The sequence below is a fragment of the Pelodiscus sinensis genome, chromosome 31, assembly GCF_049634645.1.
Source record: "Pelodiscus sinensis isolate JC-2024 chromosome 31, ASM4963464v1, whole genome shotgun sequence".
Lineage (NCBI taxonomy): Eukaryota > Metazoa > Chordata > Testudines > Trionychidae > Pelodiscus > Pelodiscus sinensis.
The window spans coordinates 4,652,512-4,669,579 of NC_134741.1; the positions used below are offsets into that span (position 1 = coordinate 4,652,512).

Sequence of the window (17,068 nt, forward strand, 5' to 3'; positions counted from 1 at the left end):
ACTTGCACAAGAACGTGCATTCAGTGTAGATGCTCCTCAAGTTTTTGTGCAAGAACGGTCATTCTTGAGCAAGAAGCCTGCAGAGTAGATGTAGCCCCTGGGTGCCCAGAGAGGGGCTGTCTAGTCAAAGTCTGGCTTGGCGCAATCTCTGCAATGGGAAGATGTCCACGGAGCAGGCAGATGGCAGCGGCACAGGGCTCTGGTGCTCCCAGCATCCAGAGGAGCGTTTCCGATATGAGTGTTTACTGACAGTGTCCGTCTCTGGTCTGATTTCACAGTGTGGTGAGACACTGGTACCCACAGCAGCATGGATGGGGTGGCTGGAGGGAGTGGCTGGCGGGCAGCCGGTAGGAGCAGCGGCAAGTGGCCAACGGAGCGGGTGAACCTCATTTGCATATCTAATGAGCCACCATTGTTGTGGAAGAGGCTCTTGTGCCAGGGTACGTCTAGACTACATGCCTCTGTCATCAGAGGCATGTAGGTTAGGCTACCCGACATAGGAAAATGAAGCGGCGATTTAAATAATACTTGCGCAAGAGGGCCAGTGTAGACAGGGAAGGAATTTTTTGCGTAAGAAAGCCCCAATTCGCAAAATGGTGATCGGGGATTTCTTGCGCAAAATCTCGTCTAGACTGGCCACAGGTGCCTTTGCGCAAAATCTAGACGCTCTTTTGCAGAAATACTTTTAAAGGAAAAACTTTTCCGTTAAAAGCATTTCCGCAAAATCATGCCAGTCTAGACGCAGCCACCGTGTTTAAAGGCAGAGCTGACTAGAATCAATTGAGAGTCCTTGTCTTGTCTCAGTGATCGCTTGAGCAAAAATCATTGATAAAATCTTGTGTAGACTGACCTTGGACTCTACATGCAGGCAATATGTGTTAAAGGGCAGTGCAAAGGAGGCAGTGGCGGTGAGGTACCATGTTACCTAGTGAAATCATTGGTGCTGAAATCACTGAGGTCTGGAATTTGACCACAGAACTGACACTTTCTTAACAGACTGCATTTTTGCTATTTAAAAAGTAAATCAATGTAACAGAAAACTGCAACGCTCTCCAGTAACTTTTTAAAAATCAAACTTTAAACTTTATTGAAAAGATTGGAGAGTTTGCAATTGAAAATATTTGACCTACACTTAAGGCAACTGATTTAATTTTGTGTAAAATTTTGCATCATAAAGGATGGCATTTTTTTTTTTGAAAATGTTCAACTATATTGATATACATTTAGATCACATCTACTTCTGATGTGATATTTGGGTGTGGTTGTGGTTTAAGTGTCCTTTTTTTTTTTGCTCTACAAAAAATTCTGGGTGGTGGGGCCCTGCCAAAACTATTCGAATTGGGCCCCCCACTTCCTAAAGCCGGCCCTGTGCCCCACAACCTGTGGCCTCAGCACAGGCCTCCAGCCACTGGACCAGGGCCCTGGCTGCCAGAGTGGGCCCTGACTCCCCCCCCTCCCCCTCACTATGTGGCCACAGCAGGCCCTGGCTCCCCCGCCCCCCAGAGTAGCCCTCACCACACAGCAGGCCCTGGCTCCCCACCTGAGTAGCTCCCCCACCCTGTGGCAGACCCTGGTTTCCCCAGCCCCACCCCAGAGTAGCCCCCTCACCATGCAGCATGTCCTGGCTCCCTGCCTGAGAAACACCTCCCACCCCCACCATGTGGTATGCCCTGGGCCCCCATCAGAGCAGGCCCCAGCCCCCCGCCATGCGGCAGCCCTTGGCTCCTCACTGGAGCAGCACCCCCCACACCTCCATGCAGCAGCCTCTGGCTCCCCACCAGAGCAAACCTCCCCACCACGCAGCAGGCACTAGCCCCCCAGCAAGCCCCAGCTGGGCCCTGGCCCCTCACTACATGGCCGGAGCAGGTTGCCACCATGTGACCTCAATGCAGGCCTCAGTCTCTGGACCAGGACCTCTATTTCCCCCTACCCCCCCACCACAAGGGCCACAGCAGCCCCCGCCCGCGAGAGCATGCGCCACTCACCTCTGTGGAGGAGGGAAGGAGGTGGGTGGAGAATTTTTTGTGCACGGCTGTGCAGGTGCACACCTTAGAGGGAACGCTGCCCGGCACTTTTCAGCGCTGTCCCTCAGCCAGGGTAGAGAATCCCTTCGAGTGCAGGACACGTGTTCCGAGGACACGTAAATCTCTTTGTGGCCTTCGCAATAACCAGCTCTGCCACATCTACCCTGGCCCGTGATTGCACAGATTATAGGATCCCACCCCTCTAACGCCCGGGGTGTCCACACTGGCCTAGCAAACCACCGCCACAAGAGACACGGCCCCCCCTGCTCGACATTACTTCGAAGTAACGGCTCGCTGTTGCAATGCGCATGTTGTTCTTTCGAAATAAAGTCAGTTATCCTGAAATAACGCTGCTGTGCAGACATCCCCTAAATGTATGACAAACAAAACTGTGATCTTTTCCATTGATTTGTGGCTGGGAAGAAAGCAAACTTCACCACACTCCATGTTAGGAGTCATTATGTGCCAGCATCTTTAATACAATTAAGTTAATTTGTTGTGACTCGGTAAAAGAATCCCCTCTCTATTTCTTTACCAAACTGCATTTGTTGTGTCTTTATAACCAAGGACATGAAGAGCCCAACACTGCATTGAAATCAATGCACGCTGGCTGCGAATAATATTTCTATAGAAAAATAAACTAAACAGGATATTGCAGCAAAGATTTCTATGGAGAGGAAGGCAGGATGTCAGGCTGAGGACAGAGCGGTGTTAATTGATGCAAGAGCAGGCAAGGAGGGGCCATATCTTGATTACCAGAAATCTGTAGCTAGACAGTTGAAAATTGCAGGAGTTAATGCAGCCAGAAATTCAAAGAATATTATAAAATCACGTGAATCTAATGAGATTGGTTAATTCATTCTATGTTTTTTTCACCTGTGAATGTTCAAAGGTGCAGCGCAGTATGGGGTGTATGAGCCCTGCTTTCTAGAGAGAGCTGGTCAGGGCAAGAGAGTGAGGGAGCAGCTGCACATGTGTGTGGCTGCACTGGTTATGACACATGGACATTGTCACTGAACAGTCTGTGTGACGGGGTGAAGCAACCCCGCCACTCACCAGCGGCGCAAGGTACGGGCCAGGGCGAAGGGTCTGCGGGTGCCGGACGCCGGGGAAGAGGCGCGTCATCAGCGTGCGCCCGAGAGTGACGCTGACGTCACGGGCGCGCGTGGACAGGACCGGGAGGAAAACTCGGAAGTGGGGGGAGCCTGGGAACGACGGGGGGAGGGAGGACGGTATAAAGGGGGAGACAGGACATCAAGGAAGGGGGAAGACACGAACGAGGACTGCGGGAGGAGAGGGAGTACGGAGCATGGGACAGTAGGAGGGGAGGAGAAGAGAGACGCCGGGTCGTTACGCCGGCGGAGTGGAAGCGGCCCAGGGCGGGCCATGAACCCCGGGAGCAGGTGTGTTTGGGGTACACACACCCCTGCTACCGCCAAGAGCCACGCTCTTGGCGTTAGGGTCCTGGGTCGGGGTCCGGAGAGAGGGTGGGCCCAGACCCCCCACTCTGCCCCACAAAGGGCTGTGAACTCGAGCCGGTCCGGCTCCCACTTCAAGGAGCCAGAGATGAGGGGGGGAGACGGTGGGTCGATTCATGACAGTCTGACAATGCCATAACGAATTGTGTTCGCAGAAATGTTTCGGATTGCTTGAAGTGCCACAGCTGACATACACACAATGCCCTGTAAATAAGTCAAACATCGATATAGCTGTAAGGGAAGAAAAAGGTCAAAAATTCCATTTCTAAAAATAGATTTTTAATAAAAAGTTGGTGAACTGTAAAAGAAAAGGTTCTTGTGCTGACACCTTGTTACAATAACAAGTTTCTAAATTAGAAAACGTTTTTTCTTTCATATTTGACACTGAGATTTCACAGCAGTAGAACACTCTGACAGGAGTGAAAGTCCCCTCCGCCCTCATCTGGGGCAGGGGACGGGGCAAGGTGAGGGCAGCAAACCCCACCCGCTATCTGGCCATGTTTCTTACCAGCCTCACCCTGTGCTGGGGTGGAGCAAACCTGGGTCAGGGGGGAAAAGCAGCCTGGGCTCCTTCCAACCAGGGGGTCCCATCCCCAGCCTGGGCTGGGCTGCCAGGTGTCCGGTTTTCCACTGGAGGCTCCAGTTGCAAAGGGAAAGGGGCAGCGACCGGTTGGCACAAAACATCCAGGTACCTGCAGTAACCGGCCCTGCCCTGGGGGAAGAGCCGCAGCGCTGGGAGGGGCCAGTCGGTGCCGCGGGGTCACTGTCAGGGGCAGGGATTCCCTCCTGCCTGGGCTGGCACCGGGCAGATGGTCAGGGGAGCCGCGTTGGTGCCCCCGGCGTTGAGACAGGGACTGAAGAAAGGGCGGAGCGTCCCGGAGAAGGTGTCGGTAAAGGTGAAGAGATGGGACCCGTCAGTCACATTGTAAAACGAGACCTCGCCCGCCTCGTAGTCCAGGAAAACCCCCACCCGGCTGGGCCTGGCGCTCACAGGGAGGGGGGTTAGGAGGGAGGTGCAGGCCTTGTATCCCCCGTCCCTCAGCCACACGACCCAGTATCCGTTCTTAGGTGTGAGTGTGACCTTCCCCTTCCTGCGCACAGATTCCCTGCAGACCCCCAGGTCCCACTTAGTCTTGTCTCCCACCTCCACCTCCCAGTAACACCTCCCACCCGTGAACCCCTCGGCGCCCAGCACACAGTGACAAGTGTCAAATCTCTCGGGGTTGTCGGGCAGATCCTGGCGCGTGTCTCCGTGTCTCACACGTTTCCGATCCTCAGACAGGACGAGGTCGGGATTTGCCGTGTCTGGATCCAGCGTCACGTCCACTGGGGAGAGAGTCACAGAGTCAGGGCCGGGGGCAGGGGCGGGTCCCTGGGAAATTAACCTGCCCCCCCGTTAATCGCTGTGCGGGGGGGGGCTTATTACCTGAGGGGAGTCAGGCCCCTCTGCCCGTGAGGAGACACAGAGCGGGAAAAGGGCAGGAGGAGCGGGGGAGGGGCGGCAAGCTGACAGTGGGGGGAGGGGCAGGGTAATGCTGGGAGAGGAAGGGGGAGGGGCAGATGATGGGGCAGAAGGGGAGGGGTGGAGGGGAGGGAGCCACCGTAGGGCCAATATGGGGCAAGAGGAGCAGGCACAAGGCCACAGAGGGGTGAGGGAAGGGGCAGTCCCCTGGGGGGTTGGGTGGAGGGGCAGATGCAAGGAGGGCAGAGGGAGGGGTGGGCACCAGGGGGCAGAGGGGGAAGAAGGGAGCAGAGGGGCAGACAGAGGGGTGTGGGGAAGGGCAGGCCCTAGGGAGGCAGAGGGGGGAGGAGATGTGGGCACCAGTGCGGCAGAGATGGGGTGGGGCCTACACCACAGGACCCAAAGGGGGGCCCAGGGAGGAGACCCCAGGCAGGCCGAGGGGCAAAGGGAAGAGCAGGCCCCAGGGAGGCAGATTCCCAGGAGCGCTGTGAGCGAGACACGAGGAGTCGTCCTTCCGCTCTGCTCTGCGCTGATCAGGCCTCAGCTGGAGTCTTGTGTCCAGTTCTGGGCCCCACATTTCAGGAGAGAGGAGGAGAAATTGGAGAAGGTCCAGAGAAGAGCAACAAGAACGATGCAAGGTCGAGAGAACATGAGCTAGGAGGGGAGGCTGAAGGAATTGGGCTTAGTTTGGAAAGGAGCAGACTGAGAGGGGACATGAGAGCGGTTTTCAAGTATCTAAAAGGGTGTCACAAGAAGGAGGGAGAAAAATTGTTCCCCTTGGCCTCTGAGGACAGGACAAGCAGCAAGGGGTTTAAACAAGAGCAAGGGAGGTTTAGGTTGGACATGAGGAAAAAGTTCCTGCCTGTCGGGGGGGTGAGACACTGGGTAAATTGCCTGGGGAGGTTGAGGAGTCTCCATCCCTGGAGATATTGAAGAGCAGGTTGGACACCTGTCAGGGAGGGGTTAAAGGCAGGGGGCAGAGGGGGAGCAGACGGGCTGGCAGCAATGGGGCAGGCACCAGGGCTAACAAAGGCCAAGGGGAAACAGTGAAGGGAAAGGGCAGGGGAGGGGTGGGGAGGTGTCAGTGGGGCAGGGGAAGGACAGGCTGATGCTGGAAGGGGGAAGGGGAGGGGCAGATGAGAGGGGCAGAAGAGGGCTATTGGGGGGGGTAAGAGGAGCAGGCACCATGAGGACAGAGGGGGGTGAAGGAAGGGGCAGGTTCCTGCTGGGATTTCCCTAGGACCCCCGGGGGGGTAGGTGTACACCAGTGCTCCCTCCAGCTGTTCCTAGCCGTGTGCGGAATACATTTTGTGACGTGCACTGAGGCGCGCCCAGGAGACACACGGGCTGTGGCCATGCAAACGCTCTGCTAATCCACTGGGTGGCTCCTGACTCTCCCCTGAGCGTGCAGGGCAGGTGTGACAGCAGGGCCCGGATGAGCTCTCCCGGCTGCTGTCTGTGCCGGTGTCAATGGGGCTGGTCCAGCTGCCCTGGCCGACCCACTGATGTGTAAGCAGGGTCTGCATGAGCCCCCCTTTCCCCAGACAGTTCATGAGGAGCTGGATTGGAATGATGCCAGTACCAGGCCCGGACGGAGGCATGGGTGAGGTGGGCAGCTGCCCGGGGCGCCAACCGATGGGGGACACCTGATGGCAGCTGTAAGGGGCGTGCGGTGTCCCTTAGAGCTGCCATCAGGCACCGTGCACCCGGCTCCCACAGCGCCGGCCTGCCTGCATCCCCGCAGTGCCGGCCAGCAACGCCCTTCATCCCATGGCTGCGGGGCCCTACACATAGCCAGGCCGCGCATACGGCGTGTGCCCCGGGCGCAGGCCTGCACACCCTAGGGGGAGTGGGTCCACTCCCCATGGGCGGGCCTGCGCATGTGCTGTGCACCCGGTGGTGGCCCCGCGCGCCAGAATGCCTTGGGCCAGCCCTGGCCAGGCCCAGCCTGTATTGCCAGGGACATGCCTGCCCTACCTGGGGACCGACCCACAGAGCTGTCTGAGTGACGGGCAGCAGCAGAGCTGGACTGGGCCTGCCTGGGGGAGGGACCCTCAGCACCGAATCTGTGCTGGGGTTTGCCAGGGCTGAGCTCCGGCCCCTCTGGGCTCCCAGCCCCGGCACCTCTGGGCTTACAAAGTCCTGCAGCGCCCTCCAGCCTAAAAATTACTAGATTTGTTGTTGGTTTCTCAGGTGCTACAGGAGCACTCGTTGGTTTTTAAGATACAGACGCACTTGGCCTCCTCTGGGCCTGGCACTTCCCAGCCCTGGCACCTCTGGGCTTCACTCATCAGCTGGGAAAATAAACATGCTGGAGCCCGGCACTTCTCCAGTGACACGTTAAGCCCTGGCCACCCCCCCACATCCTGCGCTGGAGAGCAGGGGTGGGGCTGCTGGATGCTAGTGAAATGAGGGCCGGTGGCCCAGGGGTTTCCTAGCACCACAGGCCTGGTTTGCTGGCCCCTCTCTCCCGTGCAGACAGAGCTGCCTGGACCACACGGAGCCTTTGGCTTGGTTCAGTGACAGCTGGAGCTGCAGTCACAGAGCTCTCAGGGCTGAGCCCTGCTGGGGACAGTGTCTGTGTGCGGGAGAGGGGGGCAGCCCGGCCTGCACTAGCTGCGAGGTTCCCCACCTAGAGCTGCCATTCCCAGATCTTGTGGGACCTCGAGGGATGGGCTGAGGGCACTTGGGGGTGGGCAGCAGAAGGTGCCGGGGCCGGGCGATTGGGGACGGAGCAGGAGAGGGAACGGTGGCGCAGAAACAGCAGCAGCCAGAACATGGGTCTGTGGGACTGTGTGTCAGAGACTCCAGCCTGCTGCTTTGTGCCTGGGAATCTGATAGAAAAACATGTTTCCTAGGAGGCCAAGACTTTTAAAATTCACTATTTGCCAGGGTCGTTGTGTCACGACATCGCTAGTGCGACAGGCCAGTGTCTGGGGGAGTTTCTGTGTTGACTGTGTTGTTATTATAATTAATATTTATGCAAAATCAGCCATATTGGGCCAGACCCCTGGTCCCTCTGCCCAGTGTCCTGCCTCCTGCCACTGCAGCGCCTGGAGCAGCCAGAGGGAATGAGCAGAGGGGGAATTGTCTAGTGATCCCTGCCTTGTCGCCCACTCCCAGCGTCCGGCGCACAGAGGTTGGGGACACTCAGATCAGGCTGGCGCATCCCTGCCCAACCTGGCTCAGAGCCAGGGACGGAGCGACCCTCCGTGAACGGATCTTGCTCTTTCTGACCATGCTGTCACTTTGGCCTTCACCTCACCCCCGGCAGAGTCCCGCCGGCCGACTGCGCTGCACGAGGAAACGCTGCCTTGTGTGTGGGTCAGTCTCGCTGCCTGGTCACGTCACTGGGTGCCCCTGGCTCCTGTGTGCAGTGTAGGGGAAATGACACTTCCTGACTCACGTTCTCCTCCCCTGCCAGCATCCTCCAGGCCTCACGTGACCCCAGGGGCAAGGAGGGGGTGGGAGACGAGGCAGGTGACAAAGGGAAAGAGAGAGGTGAGAAGGGGATGGGGGGGCAGACCCCAGGGGGCAAAAGGGCAGCAAGGGAAAGGTGGTTATCAAGGGGGGAAGGACATGAGGGGTGGGTGCCAGGAGAACAGAGACGGGCCAGGGAAGGAGCAGTCCCGAGGGAGGGAGGGGGGCTGAGCAGAGGGGCAGAGGCAAGCAGGGCAGAGAGCAGAGGGGCAGGCGCCAGAGGGCAGAGTGGGGACCAGGGAACAGGGCAGCACAGGGGGGAAGAGAGTTGGGTGAGGAGAAGGGAGGGCACAAGGGGGGCAGAGGAAAGGTGAGTGGAGGTTAGAAGAAGGGGAGGGGAGGGGCAGGAATCCAGAGGGGAGGGGAGGACACCAATGAGCTAGAGGAGATGGGAGGGGAAGGGGAAAACATTAGGGGACCCAAAGGGGGCCAACGGTGGGGACTTGCGCGGGGAAGCAGCAGGGAGAGGTGGGGCCAGAGGAGGGAGCACAAAGGGGCTGGCACCAGTGGTTTGGGGAGGGGGAGGGTGCAAGTGTCAGGAGGCAGAGGGGAGGGGCAGAATTAAAGGGAAGGTGGAAGGGGGTGGGGATGTGAGGGAAGGGGCAGGCACAGGGGGTGAGGGAAGGGCTCATGCTGAGGCCTAGGTGGGGCAGATGCCAGGGGCTAGAGGGGTGGGAAGAGGGGCAGGTGCCAGGGGGTGGGAGGGCAAGGGAAGGGTGGATGCCAGGGGCTACAGGGTACAAGCAGAAGGTGCCAGGGCTCAGGGGTGCAGCCTGGAGTGTGACAGGCACCAGGGCCAACAAGGGGCCAGGTGTGAAGCAGCTATTGGAGGTTGAAGGGGGCAAGGGAAGGGAGGGCACCAGGGAGAGGGGGAGGAGCAGGTGCCAGGGGACAGAAGGGGGAAGGGACGGGCAGACAAAAGGGAGGGGGAGGGGAGAGCGGGGTGGGTGCTGGGGCAGAGGGAGTGAAAGGGGGGAGCATGATGCAAGTCACATGTGAGGATGCAGGGGGTGTAAGGAGAACCGGGGCAGAGGGCGGTGAGGGGCTGGGCACAGAAGAAGGAGGCAGGGGCAGGCATTGGGGGGGCAGTGAGGGAAGGGGGAGGCACCAGGAGGGTGTGGGGGAGGGGAAGGGGAAGGGCAGGTGCCAGGGGGATCGAGGGGTGAAGCGTAAGGACAGACAGAAGGAGGAAGAGGAGGGGAGGGACAGGTCTCCACTTCCCTGGCCCAGCCCCTCCCCCAGGGCTCCTAGGAGGGGCAGGGCAGCAGAGGATGGGCGGGGGTGCAATTGCAAACCAATGGGCAGTTACCAATGAGGGCAGTGGGGAGGGGAGGGGCCATTTCCCCATTTCCTGCCCCTCCACCTGGGAGAAGCTGCCCTGGGGGCCAGTCCCAGTTCACACCCACGTGGCTGCACTGGGGGTTTGCACGGGGGCAGCTGCATCGGTGCAAGGGAACCCGGCTCCCACGGCCTCAGACACTGCTGTGCCGGGGCCGTGCCCCTCCCCTCACTGAGTTATGGGTCAGTAACTGCAGGTCACTGGAGCTGGGGGCTGGACTCTGGGTTTCCAGACGGGGCTGCCCCACTGTGCTGCAGAGCCAGTCTCACCCCCACACTCTGCCCAGGGCTCTGGGCCGTGTTTACACCCAGGGGAGCATCTGCAGCAGCAGAGACTGAGGGACCCCACGTCAGACCCCCGGAGCCCAGCGGTTCCAGCCCCCACCTGAGGGGGGACCCACATTCCCATCCCTGCCCTGCCCCACACAGGGAAGGGACCTGGGGCTCCCAGCTGGGTCCCCGCCCCTGGGCTACAGGCTGGAAGGGAAGCGGCGGCACCTGGCTCTGTCCATGGACACTCGCCAGCAAACTCAGCCTGGGGCCGGGAGCAGTTTCACTGGACCCCAAATCGAATTGTTCTGCCGATGAACCATTAGCACCCGATTGCCCAGCCCCTCTGCAAACCTGTCTGAGCAGCTGAGGCGCCCAGGCCCCAGTGACCGGCAGGGAGGGACTGTCCCCAGCCCCAGCCCCGCGCGGTGACGGGGAGGCCGGGCTCAGGGCACCAGCTGGGACACTCCAGAGCGGCTGTGAAACGTGCCCTGGCCAGGAAAATCCCCCCAGCCCTGATCTCAGCCCACAGACCCGGCTGCCAGTGGAGACTCGGCTCCAGCCTGAACTCTCTGCCCAGAGCGACGTGTCCCCTGGGCCCTGCGAGCGGCACAGACCCTCTACCACTGCCCCGGCGTCTCCCAGCGCGGGCACTGGCCACACAGCCCCCCTCATAGAGCCCAGGAGGGCAGCTAGCAACTGCCCCAGACACCCTCCTGGCTCCCCTCGTCCAGCCCTGAGGCAGACGCGCTGGGGGTCTCACACCGGGCTCTGCAGACATGGCAGGTTTGGCTACACAGGTGGGCAGCGCGTCCCAGAGCCGGGAGGGGCAAACTCTGGTTGTGGGGTTCGTGCCCCAGCACTAAATAGCCCTGAAGAGCTTGGGGGGCTGTCACTGCCGATCTCACACGACCTTCTCTACTGAGCCCCCCCCATGTATCAGGGCCTGCACCTGGCCTGTGCTGACCCAGCCACCCCCCTGTTGTGCGCTCCCCGCGGCTTGGAGACTCACTGCCCTGGGCCAAGCAGACAGACCCCTTGGCTACTGCGCTGTTTTGTGCAAGAAATATGCAAATGAGGCAAAGCGTGGAATACCACCACACCTCATTTGCATAATTTACGAGCGGCCGCTTTTTGCACAAGAGACTGTTGCACAAAAAGGAGCGGTGTAGACAGTGCCTTTTTGTGCAAAAACCTCGTGTGCAAAAATGAAGCTGAATTAATTATGCAAATGAGGCATGGCAATATTCCATGCTTTGCCTCATTTGCATATTTCTTGCACAAAATAGTTCAGTACAGACATAGCCCTTTTGTTTAAACAGGAGACGGGCCCTCAGCCCAGCCCCACTGACTTGACACGCCCGGAGTTTTCTTCCCAGGCTGCAGAACGCTGAGGGGACCCTGCCAGGAAGCCGCTTCCTGTCCCAGGCCAAGGGGGGATGAGCAGGGTTCAGCTGGGAAGCGGCTCCTGGCCTTAGCTCTGGAGTCACAACCCGGCTCCATAACACCCCCCCAGCCTCTCCCCAGGCTCCAGCTTTGCCAGCACAGTGTGTGAGGCACCCTGGCTCCCAGCCCCTGCCTGCGGGGTCCCTGCAGAGGGGTGGGCCCAAGGGTCTGGGGTTATTGCTCCCCAAGGGCCGGGCCATCTCCCAGGCACGGTGCCCGAGGCACGGTGGGGGGGCTTCCGGGAGCCAGTCTCTCCCAAGGGTGGGAGCTGGAGTCACCGACAGCAGTGCAAGGCCAGTTACCTGCGAATCCTCGGGCTCGCCTGAGTCCTGGAACAAGCAGAGAGAGAGAGGTGAGAATTCCCACCGCAGAGCAGGGATGTCCTGGCTCCTTCCACCACCCTCGGATCTGCCCTGGCTCCCCACAGCCTCTGTCTCCCCTCGGCTGCTCTGTCCCACACTCCCCAGCTGGATTCCCCTCTGCACCGATCCCCTCGTGCCCGCCCAACCATGGAGCTGCTCCGGGCGGGGGAACAGGCTCCCAGCAGCTGCCTTGCCCAGCCCTAGGGCAGCGCCTGGGATCCTCACCTCTCTCCGCAGCCAGCGCCCCTGCAAGGGAAGAGAAAAACCCGTCACTGGGGAGGCAGTGCCCAGGGCTCACAGCCCAGCTCTGCCCAGCGCTGCCAGTGGGTCCCTGGGGAGCAAGGCCCCGGAGCCAGCTTCTCTCAAGTGTTTCCATCCCCAGCCACGCAGCCCCTGGGATTTCACACGCACAAGAACAGGAGAGGTGCCCAACTCCTATGGCCACCAGAGGGAGTTAGGGGCCCAGCTGCTCTGGGGATTCTGAAACTCCCACCAGGCACCTGTGTGACTCACCAGGCACCTGCCCAGCTCTGAGCGTCTGGCCCAAGGGGTTCAGACACCGGGCCCAGGCGCGCGGCTGGGACTCGAGCCCTGAGTCTGTGATAACGTCTCCCACGGCAACAAGCTCCCAGCGTCCCCAGAAACCTCCCCCTGCGCAGGCTGGGCTGGGGGACTCTCTGCTCGGCAGCAGGGACAGCAGGGGAGGCACCTTCACTCCCCGCGCCTGTTCTCTGCCATTCACATCCCGCTGGGATCCTGCCGTTCTGCTCAGAGCAGCTCGCCGCCGCCGCCCCCCCCTCCCTTCCAGGGCTCAGGAACCTGCCAGCCCCCCAGGAGCAGACCCTGGAGTCTCAGGAACCCGGCTGGGCCTTTCCACGGCCCTCCCCACACCCCCAGACAGTGAGAGAGGAGCCCCCAGCAGCGCCGCCCCGTACCCAGGAATCCCGTCACGGCCCCCTGGAGACTGTTCTCTCCTGGAAAGTCCCGGATTCTCTGCTCCAGCTCCGGGCACTTGGGCGCAGGATGCGGCGACATCGCCGCCTCGCCTCTGCAGAGACACGAGGGTGTTATTGGCCTCCTGCCTCGGCCCCCCCCCCCCAAGCCAGACAGGGGAGCGGGTGGGGGCTGGGCCACAGGCAGAGCTCACAGGGCCTGGACCTCGGCTGCCCAGGGAGTTTTTCCTGCGGACACAGCCTGGGGGCCTCTCTCCAGCCAGAGGGAAAGCAGCCCAGGCAGCACCAGGCCCAGCTCCCGCACACCCGGCCTGGCCCATGTGCCCCCCTAGGACCTGGCTGGGCCACTCCCATGGCTGAGAGAGGGGCCCGTTCTCCAGGCCCAGCCGCTCCTCAGCTTCTCCGCTCAGCCCCCAGGGGCCGGGTCACTCGCCATGGGGTGAGGACTGTGGGATGGGGACACTCCCCCCAAGGCCTGGCCTGGGACACTTGGCTCTTTCCCCAGAGGCCCCCTCATGGGCCAAGCCAAAGCTGGGGCCGGGTCCCAGCTGGACCCTTGGGGTGACAGGCCTCAGCCCTATTAATATTCCCCTGAGCCAGCCCGGCCCCCGGGGAGGGTTGCCCATCCCAGAGCTGTGGGGCAGTCCCCCCCCAGGGTGCCTCACACCCCCACAGCGGCAGTGGCCCCAGGGCAGTGGGTACAGAGGAGGCAGGGTTCAGAGGGTACGGCAGTCCCATGGTGGGAGGCTGGGGCTGGATTCACAACCCGGGCTCTGAGCCTGCTCCCAGCATGACAGGGGGTGAGGGGCAGATGGAGCCCGGACGTACCTGCTCACGGCGCTTCTCACACCCTAGAGTGGAAGGAGACAGAGCAGAGAGTCAGTGCCCATGGCCCAGCTCAGCCCCTGCCCCAAATGGCTCCCCTGCCCCACAGGTTGCTCCCCCAGGTGGCAGACCCACTGAAGGGCTGTGCTAGGGGGAGTCGAGCCCCTTTTACATCAGCTGCTTTGCAGGGGGCCAGGCCCACTTTTTCATCAGCCTTCCCAATGGGCCAAACTCCTGCCTCTCTGCAGCCCTAGGGCCCCAGCCCTGCAGCCACCCCGGGCCTTGCTCTCTGCGCTGAGTTACCCTATGAGCCCCCAGTGACTCAGGGGGTCCCCTCCCCACACTGGGCTCTGAGCACATCTGACCCCATCTCACCTGCAGCAATTCCAGCGCCGGCTGCCGACACGTCTCCTCCAGCTCCAAGATCAGGGCGCTGAGCCGGGAAATCTCCTCACCCAGGTGAGCGGCGTGTTCCTCCCTCCTCCTTCCAATCTCCTCGTCCAGCTCCCCCAGCCGGGCTAGCAGGAGGCACTCTCGCTCCACCAGGAACTGCCGCAGCCGCTGGCACTCCCAGCGCACCAGCTGTCGCTCCACATCTGTCTGCCTCTGGGGGCGCAGAGCGGGCAGGGCCGGGACACGAGTGAGAGGGGCCGTGGGAAGCGGCAGGGCCTTGTCCGGGCTGTGCAGAGCGTTTCACTCTGTGTCTTTGCCAGGCCGGCTGGGTCTGGCCCAGGACTTGTCCCAGGGCAAAAGTGTCACCGAAAATCACCCCAACCTCTGTCACAACACCAACAGACTGAGGTGCAGCCCAGGCCGTGGGAAATGGGGCCCAAACCAGCCACTGGCATCCCTGGGGTGTCTGACACTCACACCCGGGGGTCAGCACAGATCTCCCCTCAGCCTGACCCTGCCACAGCTGGGCACATGCAGCACTTTGACAGGCCTCACCCCTGACCTCCGCAGGAGAGAGGCAGAACCAGAGGCTGCTCCCAGCTACCCGGGGGTGAACCCACTGACCCCAGTGGGAACTAACACCAGGGTAACAGAGGAGCCTGACCCGAACCACAGTGGGGTCACTCTCCAGATTTACACCAGGTAGCTGCGAGTGGAGGCTAGGGTTGCCACGTGTCCGGTTTTTGCCTGACCCGTCTGTTATTCGGGTCTCCCACTTGGTAAAAAAACTCCTAAAATACCAGACATGTGAAATGTCCAGTATTTCCTATTTCCCTTGGATGGAAGCCAGGCAGGGACAATTTTCCCCTGTCGTGTCTGGCGCAGGTGGGGAGTGAGGAGTACGGGGCCATTTAAAGGTGAAGCGCCTTCCCCCCCCCCTTTTTTTTTTTGCTTAATAACTTTGGTCTCCCCCCTTTTTTTTCCTCAACATAATTTTTTCCCAGTGTTTTGTTTTTGGAGGGAGAAGGGGGCTGTTTGGTATTTTTTGTTAAACCATCTGGCAACCCTAGCGGAGGCTGCCCCCCATGGGTTCAGGTGACTCTGAGCTGTGTCCCTGCACCGACCCTGAAACTCTTTAACCTTCTGAATGACCCAGACACCAGCCAGCACAGAGACATACCCCCCCCTGCTGTCACTGCTTCCCCCTCCCCCCCCCCCCCCCCCGCCCCAATGCAAAACGGCTGGGCAGGGCCAGGCACCTACCAGAAGCCTCTCGCTCTCCTCGGCCCAGTCGGATTCCAGGCCCCGGAGCGCGTCTCTCTCCTCCCACAGACGCTGCAGGCGGCTCAGGATTTGCTCCTGCAAACACAGACAGCGGCTCTGGGGGCTGCTTGGAGCCACTGGCTCATGCCCAGCAAGAACAGCGCCACGGAGCAGTGAGGCTGGGGGAGCAGGTCCCCCCCTCTCCAGCCCACGGTAACTGCCCAGCAGCGCTGCTGGGCCTGGCCCAGCCCCATGTGACTGGGTGCAGTTCCCAGGCAGGCCCCTGGCTTTACCCAGGGCAGGTCAGACACACACAGGGGGCTCCGTCGCTGCAGAGAAACTGCTCCTGTAACTCCCTGTCCTGCAGAGCCTGGTCCCTACCTTGCACTCCTGGGCAGCCTCCTCGATGGGCACCACCGTGTGCTCCCGATGCTCCCGGGACTCTCTGTATATCACACAGATGGGGTCTTGATCCTCCTGGCAGAAAAGCTTCAGGGCCTCCTGGTGCCTCTCGCACCCTGGCTGCCCCTTGGGTGCTGGTCCTGCCGGGAGCCGCAGGCGTTTCACCAGCTCCACCAGGTTCCCCAGCTGGTAGTTGGGCCACAGGTGTCTCTGCAGGATGGTCTCTCTGCACTGGGGGCAGGAGAAGTTCGGCTCCAACTCCCCCCAGCACTGGCTGAGGCAGGCCCGGCAGAAGTTGTGCCCACACTCAATGGTCACCGGGTCTGTGAAATATTCCAGGCAGATGGGACAGGTCACCTCGTCCTGGAAGCTCCCGGCCAGGTCCCCGGCAGCCATGGCCACTCTGCAACCTGACCCTGCAGGTTAGTTTCGTTTCCTGAGAGTAAGGAAGCAGCGTAGCCTGTTCAAGCTGCCTTCTTTTTTTAAAAGCAGGTTGCACAACTGGGAGCCAGTCACACTCGCCGGACGGAAATGAAGAAAAAAAAAAACGCCACAGAAGTCAGAGCCCCAGAAATACCCCAAACAAGCACCAAGCTACCTAAGAAAACTCCCAGGCAGTTACAGACACACAGACCCTTGCCTGGTTAAAAGTCTCAGGGGGAGCCATGTTAGTCTGTAACTAAAAGAAGCTTAAAACCCAACAAGCTTTTATGGGCACCTCCCCCTGCTCCGTGTTTGTTGTCTGAGGCAGTGGGTTGTGCCACAAAAGCTCATGACACTCTCCAGATTTTTTGCTAGTCTCTCAGATGCTACAGGGCCAGGGGTTTCTTAAGGCATCCAGAAGCTGGTGGTGCTCCTGTTTATAGGCGTAGGCAGGAGCTGAAGGACTGTGTCCCTTATTGTGAGCTGGGACTGGGGAGCTGGGATTGGGGTGTCTATGTAGATAGTTTGCTCCTACTTTCTTGGGTGTGTTCACTGTCTGGTGGATGCATTGGGGTTTTGCTCAGTGTCATCAACAGGCTGGTCCCACATTACTGAGAGAAAATCCTCAGGTCTGGGGTTTTCCTCAGAGCTTCTAATTGCAGCGTAGTCCCCTTCCTGAAAGGAAGCTACTGCCCTGAGTCATTCTCCTTGGGGGGGGGGGGGGGGGGGCGGGCTGAAGGGGCAAAGGGATTAATCCCCCCATTTATCCCTCATGTTTCACAATCAAATTCTGTTCCCCTTTGCACCCAATAAAAGCAACATGCTGCTGAGGCACGTGACTCACCCCATCATTATGATCATCAGAGCCAGGACCCATTTGGGGACCAGGGTCCCCCAGCTGCTAAGGCAGGGCTGGCCACCTCCAACAGGCTTTTTACTGCCCCAGGTG

The 17,068-nt window shown here is 60.2% G+C and overlaps 1 protein-coding gene across 1 annotated transcript; it reads right to left on the bottom strand.

Moving 5' to 3' along the window:
• Positions 1-2,000: 2,000 nt before the first annotated feature.
• On the bottom strand, positions 2,001-16,778 carry LOC142821623 (zinc finger protein RFP-like). The gene is made up of 8 exons (XM_075913179.1): positions 15,676-16,778; positions 15,295-15,390; positions 14,014-14,244; positions 13,642-13,664; positions 12,796-12,908; positions 12,086-12,106; positions 11,801-11,827; positions 2,001-4,828 (listed from the first exon to the last, which is right to left on the bottom strand). Exons 1-8 carry the CDS (start codon positions 16,090-16,092, stop codon positions 4,269-4,271), a joined length of 1,488 nt encoding a protein of 495 aa, XP_075769294.1. The 5' UTR covers positions 16,093-16,778; the 3' UTR covers positions 2,001-4,268.
• Between the last annotated feature and the right edge of the window lie 290 nt (positions 16,779-17,068).